Source organism: Poromitra crassiceps (assembly GCF_964638095.1).
Source record: "Poromitra crassiceps genome assembly, chromosome: 28".
NCBI classification, from domain to species: domain Eukaryota; kingdom Metazoa; phylum Chordata; class Actinopteri; order Beryciformes; family Melamphaidae; genus Poromitra; species Poromitra crassiceps.
The window spans coordinates 3637894-3647893 of NC_139651.1; the positions used below are offsets into that span (position 1 = coordinate 3637894).

General features: G+C 50.4%; 1 protein-coding gene across 1 annotated transcript in view; it reads left to right on the top strand.

The window, feature by feature from the left end:
- adamtsl3 (ADAMTS-like 3) overlaps nucleotides 1–10000 on the top strand; it is a gene marked incomplete at its 5' end in the record, with an annotated part of 209171 nt that overhangs the window by 189020 nt on the left and 10151 nt on the right. The window contains 2 exons of the mRNA XM_083662451.1: nucleotides 6368–6532; nucleotides 8361–8639. Of these exons, the coding sequence (XP_083518577.1) occupies nucleotides 6368–6532; nucleotides 8361–8639 (444 nt within the window). The remainder of the gene's footprint in view (nucleotides 1–6367; nucleotides 6533–8360; nucleotides 8640–10000) is intronic.

The window sequence follows — 10000 nt, forward strand, 5'->3', positions numbered from 1 at the left end:
TGTATAAAAATTGAGCCGCTCCATCTAGATAAAGCTAGACTCACCAACAATGGCTGAACCTCTTCACTTCAACCTCTTTACCACCTCCATCTACACCACATTCTAAGAAGATGACATTGTTTACTGACATCGCCTTACAGGATTCCAGGCTAATGTAGTCCTTCAAATCTAATTTAGCTGATCCGATTTAAAAGAGACGGGTTAAAACAGCCCTATAGCTCGCTATGTTGGAGCCGAGTTCTTGTGCAGAAAAACAACCATATCCACATGTCCTTTTGGTGAAGAATGTCATGGTTCTGTTTGGGGAGGACACTGGAGAAGCGTTTCATTCCTCTGCCACCCGTGCAGTGGATCTTGGTCTGAAGTGTGGCATGGTTAAGTTCCATGAAGTTATATCAGAATCAGAATCAGAATCAGAATCAGAATCAGAATCACTTTTATTGCCACAGTATGCAAGTTACATACGAGGAATTTGTCTTAGTGTCTGTATGCAGCGTAGCGGTTACATCAATATACAGGGATAAGAAGTAGGAAGATAACTAACGGCAATCGCAAGGTTGCATAGACAGTATACAAATATGGACGTAGTTACCGTACCATCACTCATTGGTTTGTGCACTCGCATGTTGAAGGAGTTTGGCATTTTGTTCGCCATCTTGGAACAAGATGGTCCGTGATCATTGGTCTGTTGATCGGAGAGCTGCGCGATCACTGGACAAGCAACCTGTCAATCACTCCCCAAAGCATAATCTGCTTTATTGTCCATTTGACTCTAAATAAAACCATAACTTACAAAATGAACATCATGCTGTGTTGAAGAAGACTTGAAACTAGTGATTGAGACCATCACCTCATTAGGAAAGTGTTTAGCTACTGAAGTCATCAATCAAGTGAGAAGTGGGGTCATTTTCCCATTGGCCATTTAGCAAGCCATTAGCAAGAATTAGCAAGACACTTCCATGTTGTCTTCTTTTTTCAGAATCGGAGGTTGCCCCTTGGTTCTATCTCACAGTAGCTCTCCTCAGGAAGTGTTCTCAGTGTGAGATCTCCACCAGCTCCTGCCATTCAACCACCTCACTTTCTACCCAATTGACTGTGAAAAGCACCACCACAAAATCAATAGAGAAGCATTCCAAGGTCACAAATCAATTTCAACTTCCTTTGTGGGTAATTAAGTATTCAAATGTGTGTGGTGCTCATCGCTAGCACACATTGTCCAGAAAATACATTTGTTGATCTTCACTCGTATATTCTCTGGTCTCATGGAATATTGTATGGAACATAGTTATTAGTAGTTACTAGGGGTGTCACGATACACATTTTTTTGCGATCGATTTGTAAGTTGAGGGGGCATCCTCCACGCTAATTTGAGTCATTTCACCATTTTCATCCTCCGTGTCTGTAACGTCCCTCGTCTGTTCAAACAAAGCAATGGAAAGGAGAGCGAGCATGCAATCAGATGCAGATCAGTGCCACCATGTTCAGCTTCTTTTTCTCGCGATATGAGATTTCATCTCAACGATGCATATTGTCACGTTTTGATATCGCGATATATCGTGGGACGATATATTGTGACATCCCTAGAAGTTACTATACTATCGTGTATGACACATATTTAACCCTATATCAAACCCTATAGTGACTATAGGGTTAATATCTGTCATACACTATAGGGTTTGTGCTTTAGACAGCAGAGTAATGGCTAATATCAGCCATGATTAATGGATGACTGATTGTCCCTTTTAATGTATTGAATGTAGGAAAGTGGGGCGGGGTCACAGAGCAGGAAGTACAAGAGAGAGAGGGGGAACCAGACGAGAGGCATAAAGACCTAAAGCGGGGATAATAGAAGTTAGGACAGTCAGAGCTTTGCATGGCAGTAAACTTAAGTCCCTCTGTTTCAAGCAGTGCCAAGCCTCTTGGAACTATACCCCCTTCCTCCTAGTTAGAGAGACTAGCTCGCTGTCTGTCCTGCTTGTGTGCTGAACCAGAGCGCGGCTGCCTGGCCTCTGAGGAAGGGAGGTGGAAAGTGAGAGAGAGACACAGAGAGAGACAGAGAGAGAGAGAGAGAGAGAGAGAGAGAGACAGAGACACAGAGAGAGAGAGAGAGACAGACAGACAGACAGACAGACAGACAGAGAGAGAGAGAGACAGACAGAGAGAGAGACAGAGAGAGAGAGAGAGAGAGAGAGACACAGACAGACAGAGAGAGACAGAGAGAGACAGAGAGAGACAGAGAGAGAGAGACAGAGAGAGACAGAGAGAGAGAGAGACAGACAGAGAGAGACAGAGAGAGACAGAGAGGGAGACAGAGAGAGAGAGACAGACAGAGAGAGAGAGAGACAGAGAGAGAGAGAGAGACACAGAGAGAGAGAGAGACAGAGAGAGACAGAGAGAGAGAGAGAGAGAGAGACAGACAGACAGACAGAGAGAGACAGAGAGAGACAGAGAGAGAGAGACAGAGAGAGAGAGAGACAGACAGACAGAGAGAGACAGAGAGAGACAGAGAGGGAGACAGAGAGAGAGAGACAGACAGAGAGAGAGAGAGACAGAGAGAGAGAGAGAGACAGAGAGAGAGAGAGACAGAGAGAGACAGAGAGAGAGAGAGAGAGAGAGAGACACTGCTAAACCTCAGACATTCAACAGCCCATCAGGCAGAGTGAATAAAAGCGGTAAGCTGAGACCTGAGACAAACACTCGGTAACAGGAGAGAGAGGAGGGGGAAAGTACTGGCACAAATCGTGCAAGAACTGGCCAAACCGGTGGTTATGGCCGGTATCGCCTTGACCAGTAAGTGCGAGACCGCGGAAAGGTTGCAAGTTTGAATCCCCCGCCCGGAGCAGCTGAGGAAATAGTCTAATATAGGCTAGTTAGGTCGCTCCCAGTGTGGACGCGTGGAACTGTGTGAGAGGAAAGAGCGTGAAGCGCAGTCGGATTACACCGGGATCAATTAAGTTTAAAATACAATCAATTCAAATAAAACATTCCTGTAGCTAATCGGCAGAACGGTGTGTTATTACCTTCCCCCGGTGTGATACTGCATTTGTAACCCGTGCGTTACGACTGCGTTGTGTTCTGGGTTGTGTGTGTGGTGACACTCAGGAGGCAAGAGGCAGTACTGGGTCTCAAGTTGTTGTTTACTGTGTGACACAGAGCAGAGCCAATGCACAGCATTAGGGTTTGTGTACATATGCGCGGTCTCACTCCCCTCGCTGACATTCTAGGAGACTGTGATGTTTCTAAAATACACAATAATTATAGACTATATCCTAATTACTAAATCTAATAAAATAAAATCCATTGCATATAAAATTACTAAACAAAATTACTAAATGACCCATGTTTCAATTATTTAACAACTATAAAAATAAAACACATTATAACCACAACATTATTAACATTCAACAAATTTAGATTCACAAATTATATTACCAGGCAACTCTGTTGTGTTACTCTAGCAGCCACACCAGCTAGGCTCAACTTATATAGCTAACTGGTGTGGAGTAGCTACAAGGCTATCAGGCCTACAGCCTTTCATTGCACAGCAAATGATACAAAAACGTTTCCAAAGAAATAAACTCAAAACATCTCCATACCTGTGTGACACAGAGCAGAGCCAATGCACAGCATTAGGGTTTGTGTACATATGCGCGGTCTCACTCCCCTGATAAGAAGAACAGAAGTAGTCAGACGTGAAACACGGAAGTTTATGCTAGCAAATTGGCGGTCTTAGCTCTCTACATTAGCCTGCTAATTCTCCCAGACAACCACATAAAAACGTGGGTTAGCGATCTCAGATCTACACAGAATTTACACAGGATGAGTGGAATATTTTACAGAACAAGTAGCAACCAGTGGATCACGTTCAGAACACGAATTACGACTTTTAAAAGCATTATCCGGCTGAGATTTACACAGCACAACTCACCTCGCTGACATTCTAGGAGACTGTGATGGGAGCTGCGCGCATGCGCACGTAATGACGTGCTGCGATGGGTGCGTTTGGAACCACTACACTCTAGAGCACACAAGTAGGAGATTTACAAAGGAAATGGGGTGTTTTGGTGAAATTCATAAGCGGGACCATATTAACCTGTTACATTCACCCTCCCTGAATTTCCCCAAAATCACCCGCCACAAAGCTTCTTCACTTCAACATCACGGACGTGCGGAAGACACCACCCAATTCTGCCCTTCTGGACCAGTTAACACAAAGATCAAATCCTTGAGTTCAGTTGAAAAACTATCCGTAAAACGGATTAAAAGGTATTAAAGGTTGATCATGCCCTCAACCCTTCAAGAACACAGGGGTGCAGCCTACACCCCATTACACCTGGCCCCTCGGTACTCGTATGCGACACCGTGTCTTACCCCAATATACATCCAAAGCATCCTATGAAGTGACTTTAAAGCTTCACGCTACGCCACGCCCTGCGCGGCGACAACAGACCCCATGTAAAGGGTTTCTGTACCATATTCTCTATAAGCCTGGTGGCTGGCTTGATCACCCTCCCCGCCCTCGTGACCACCCCATCCAGAACTGGGACTCGGACAGCGTCACGTCTGGGCAAGTCCGACTGTGGCCTGTCATGTCGGTGACCAGAGGCTTGAGGTAGGTCGGTCTGTGGACTGTCATGTCGGTGACCAGAGGCTTGAGGTAGGTCGGTCTGTGGACTGTCATGTCGGTGACCAGAGGCTTGAGGTAGGTCGGTCTGTGGACTGTCATGTCGGTGACCAGAGGCTTGTGGTAGGTCAGTCTGTGGACTGTCATGTCGGTGACCAGAGGCTTGTGGTAGGTCAGTCTGTGGACTGTGATGTCGGTGACCAGAGGCTTGTGGTAGGTCAGTCTGTGGACTGTCATGTCGGTGACCAGAGGCTTGTGGTAGATCAGTCTGTGGACTGTCATGTCGGTGACCAGAGGCTTGTGGTAGGTCAGTCTGTGGACTGTCATGTCGGTGACCAGAGGCTTGTGGTAGATCAGGGTCGATGACAGGAGCAGTCTGTGTCTCTTCAGAGTCAACCCGACAACTGGTTGGAGTGGAGGCCGTGTTTGTCTGTGAGTCATTGACGTCATCGGAGAGCTGCGAGACATGCTCCCCTGCCACAGTCTCTCCATCATCCTCACGGCCTGAGTCAGACAAGACCCACATGGACGTGCGCTCCTGAGAGGACTCTTCGCCCAAGCCACTGAGATCACCAGCATCAGATGAGATGTCCAAAGACTGACTCTCCAGCAGATCCCGAACAGGGAGGAAACTGACATCCAACAGTAGGTTCCTGTGCACGACCTTATGTCGGCCTGAGACGTCACTGATCTTGTAGATATGAGTCTTTGGGTTTCTCTCGACAACGGTATACACCACCGGCTCCCACTTGTCAGCAAGTTTCTTCTTGCCCCGTTCCCCCTTGTTGGCTAGCAGCACACGATCCCCAACATGTAGAGAGACGCCCTTGACCTTCTTATTGTACTGACGGGCCTGGTGTGCTTGCTCTTTGGCGGTGTGCTGTTGAGCGATTCGGGCAGCCTCAGACAGGTAAGTCTGGAGGGTCTTTGAGTAACTGCTGAAATCTGCCACCACGGGATCATGCAGGGCAGACTCGAACACAACGTCCACCGGAAGCCTCGGGACACGGCCAAACATCAGGTGGAACGGCGCATAGCCAGTGGTCTCATGGACAGTTGCGTTGTAGGCAAAGGTCAGCGTCTGGATCTGCTGCGGCCATTCTTGCTTGGCTCTAAGAGGGAGTGCTCGCAACATATTGCCAAGGGTCCGGTTGAACCGCTCCGTGCCCCCGTTGCCCATGGGGTGATATGCGGTGGTATGAGACTTGGCCACCCCAGACAGCAGCAGCAACTCGGACACCAGTTCACTCTCAAAGTTGGCACCCTGGTCTGAGTGAATGCGCTCAGGGAAACCGTACACACAGAAGACACAGTCCCACAGCTTCCTGGCTATCTGTTTGGCTGTCTGGTTCCTGCACGGGAAGGCATGTGCCATCTTCGTGAAGTGGTCGGTTGCCACAAGCACATCAACAGAGCTCTTGTTCTTGTCTTCTGCCGACCAGAAGTCGATGCAAACGAGCTCCATGGGAGCTGAGGTCTTTATGCTCTCCAATGGGGCTCGTGCAGCAGGCTCCGGAGTCTTGGCAAGCACACATCTCTCACAGCACCGGACGTACTCCTTCACATCCCTCTCCATGTTAGGCCAGAAAAAACCGCTGCCTTGCTAGGTGGAGGGTTCTGACCTGGCCTTGGTGCCCCGCCAAATCATGGACTCCCTCCAACGCCTTGTTCAGCAGACTCGATGGCAGCACCAACTGAAGCCTCTTTATCTTGCTCACAGAGTCTCTTGTCTCCCTGTACAAGACACCGTCTCGGACCTTGAGCTTTTCCCAGTGCTTCAGCACAGCCAGCGATCCGGCTCCCAGACCCCCTCTCTCCCGTCTGGAAGGACGTCTCCTGCGCACAACGAACGGCAGAACACAGGCGATGGCGGGATCTTGACGTTGGTGGTCCTCCAGCTCACGCAAGGTGAGTGAAGGCAGAGTATCTTGACCAGCAGGTTGCAGTTGCTGAACATGGTGGACTAGGCAAGTAGCCCTATTCTCCGCAGCAGTCGCCCAGTCACTGTGATGCAGCAAGGCAGCCTTGACTTCAGATGAGCTGCAGGAACCAGTCGTGTCTGGAGCAGGCTCTGACATCTGGACCACTTGAAGATGCTGGATGCCAAGCCTGAAAGTATCTTGCACTCTGTCAGCTTCTGCACCCTCTGCTTCATGCACCAAAGTACTGTAGGGCTCCTGAATGAGACGTTTGCTGATGGAAGAGGTGAAGGGGTCACGGCTGAGTGCATCTGCCACAATGTTTCTTGGACCTGGGATGTACTTCAAGTCGAAGTTGTAGGCCGACAACTTGTCCACCCATCTTTGTTCATAAGCGTCGAGCTTGGGCTTGGTCAGTATGTGGGTGAGTGGATTGTTGTCCGTCCACACCGTGAAGTCATGCCCTTTCAGCCAGTGACTGAACTTCTCTGAGACACTCCACTTCAATGCCATGAACTCAAGACGATAGGCGGGGTATCTCTGCTGTGACTTGCTGAGGGCCTTACTGGCAAAGGCGATGGGGCGTGCCTTATCCTCCCCAGCAGGCAGTTGCGACAACACTGCCCCTACTCCGTCCAGAGATGCATCTACAGACAAGATGAAGGGCCTTGAAAAATCCGGATGAGCCAGCACAGCACAGTTGAGAAGCTCCCTCTTGAGCCTATGAAAGGCTTCCTCACACGCGGGGCTCCAATCCACAGCAGTCAACTTCCTGAACATGCCAGCACTCCTTCCACCCCGTCCCTTCCTCTTCTGGCCCCCTGTCAGAGCGAACAGGGGCTTGGCAATGGCCGAGCATCCAGGGATGAAGCTCTGATAGAAAAACACCATGCCCAAGAAGGACTTGATCCTCTTGACAGAGGGGGTGGAACCATCCTCTTCCATCAGGGCTTCTCTCGGCATGTTAGAAATCACATCCACCTTGCCCGGATCCACAGCAACACCACTCTGGTCGATCACGTGACCAAGGAACTTGACTGATTTCCGCAGGAGATGACATTTCTTTGGGCTCAACTTGAGATTACTGCCCCTGAGCTTCTGGAAGACCACCCGTAGCCTGCTAAGGGCTTCCTCTTCAGTGGGAGCAAAGACGAGAAGGTCGTCCAGGTAGCAGAGCAGACTGGTGAAGTTGAGGTTGCCGAAGATGTTCAACATCATCCGCATGAAGGAAGCTGGACTGTTGCAGAGCCCTTGAGGCATTCTGTTGTACTCGTACAGGCCAACAGGTGTCGTGAAGGCAGTGTACTTTTTGTCCTCCTCGCACATGGGGATGTTGTAAAACCCTGAGGTTAGGTCCATCGTGCTGAAGAAGGCATTGCCTCCGAGAGCTGCAAGGCAGTCCGCTTGGTGAGGGAGCGGATGGGCATCCTTAAGAGTCCGAGCATTCAGCCATCTGAAATCTGTACAAATCCTCATCCCGCCATCCTTCTTCCATACCATGACGAGAGGAGATGCATACTCGCTGATGGATTTGCGGATGATCCCCACCTCCTCCATCTCTGTCAGCACTTTTCGGAGACGTTCGTAGTGGGCAGGGGGGACTCTCCTGTACGGCATGCGGAACGGGCGGTCATCTGTCAGGCGGATGCGGTGCATAAATTCCTCAGCCTTGCCACAGTCAAGTGAGTGCCTGGAGAAAATGTCTTGGTACTCTTCGACGAGTTCAACAAGTTCTTTCTTAGAACAGAAGCTGGCATGGCATGAGTCAATGTCGAGGGCACTCAAACCCAGTGTGGAGAGCCTGTCTCTGAGGCCAGCATCCGTGGCATCCAGCCCGATCTCCTGCTCCGGCTTCCTCGACTCTCTCGCACAGGAGCCCTGCTGGATGTCTAGGTCTTCCACTGCAAGGCAAGGTGACACATCAGCGACCTTGGAGTTGCGCTTCAGTGTGATTGGCTTGGATGAGAGGTTAGTCATCTTCACAGGCACCCACCGATCCCCCCACATAGGCGTGATGACCCTCCCAACGAGTATGTCTCTTGGCCTGGCCCTCGAGGTGCAAGGCTCCACGATGACTGTGCTGCCTGGAGACACTGGTACACCGCTGGGCAGCCTGCCCCACACCAGGTATTCACGTTGAGGGAGCAGTGTAACAGCACGGGGCAATTTCACGGTGCCGATTCCATTGGGAACCTCGTCTCCCCTCCATCTGGTGGTGCATGACATCATATCCAAGAAATGCTCACGATCAAGAGGTGTGTGCTTGCACGCCGCCGATATGAGTTTCCAATAGGAGTCACTGCCTTTCATGACACGCATCAGGTGTTTAAGGACGTTCGAGCCAATGATGAGGTCATCGCGCTGACCTGGTACCACTAGAACAGGGACAATGCATCTCACTCCGTAGATGGTCAGTGTCAAGTCATATATGCATTTGGGGTGGGTCTGTTTCCCTCCACAGCCAACCAGCACAATTCGCTCTGATGACTGAGGTTCTCCCACTAGAGCTCCTGCTTCTCGGAGCACACATTCTGCCTCCTCATTCAGCGTGCAAGCCATGGATCCTGAATCCATCATGCCCTTCAGCTCAACCTTGTCATTCACCACAATCTGAGTGTAGAACAATTCACTGAAAGCTGGCACCTCTGCTGATCCCTGTACCACTACTTGGCATTCTGGCATCGCTGAACAGGTGTTGACGTAGAGAAGCTCAAGATTTGACTCATCTTCACTGAGGGTTTTCTGTCCACCTCCCACACTGCCCCTCTCCGAGTGTGGGTGTTCTAGTTTTCCGCAGGCTGATCGTGACTGGCGTCAGCCTGACCTGTCTGTCTCTGGCCACGCCTGTTGCAGTCTCTTTTCTAATGACCAGGGCTGAAGCATGAAAGGCACAGATTATCTCTCCTGCAGTGCATGAGTGTGGAATGGTTGGTACCACCGCAGACCTGGCAGTTCCTCGCTTGAAAAGGCCCCGGAGTAAACGGTCTTGGTGGGGCTGGTGCATGTGCTGCCACCTGCACATTCTGCTGTGCCATCATGCGATCCAAGAGACTGAGCAGAGTACGCATGCCATCCACTTCAACAGCTGGAGTGGGGGCCGGAACTGGCTGAGTAGCTGAAAGGAGTGCTGGCGACGGTGTGAACTGAGCGGTGGCCACTGGTGCTGGATGGGTGGATGTCGGCAACTGGGGAAGCTGAGGGGTGAGGGCAGCAGTCGGAGCCGGGATAAAGTGGGCTGCTGTGGGCGAAAGCTGTGGAGCGAAGGCTGTGACTGGTGCTGCACTGAATGCTGCTGCAGCTGGGACAGAAGAGAGACGTGAGGTGGGACTGACCTGCACTGGCTGTGGTGCATCCATCTCCTGTGACATGGCTGTCTGGGTGTGGCTGACTGCATGTCTCTGTGGGGCTTGAGTGCGTGTCCTGAGTTCACGCTGGAAGCTGTCGATGCGCTCCTGAA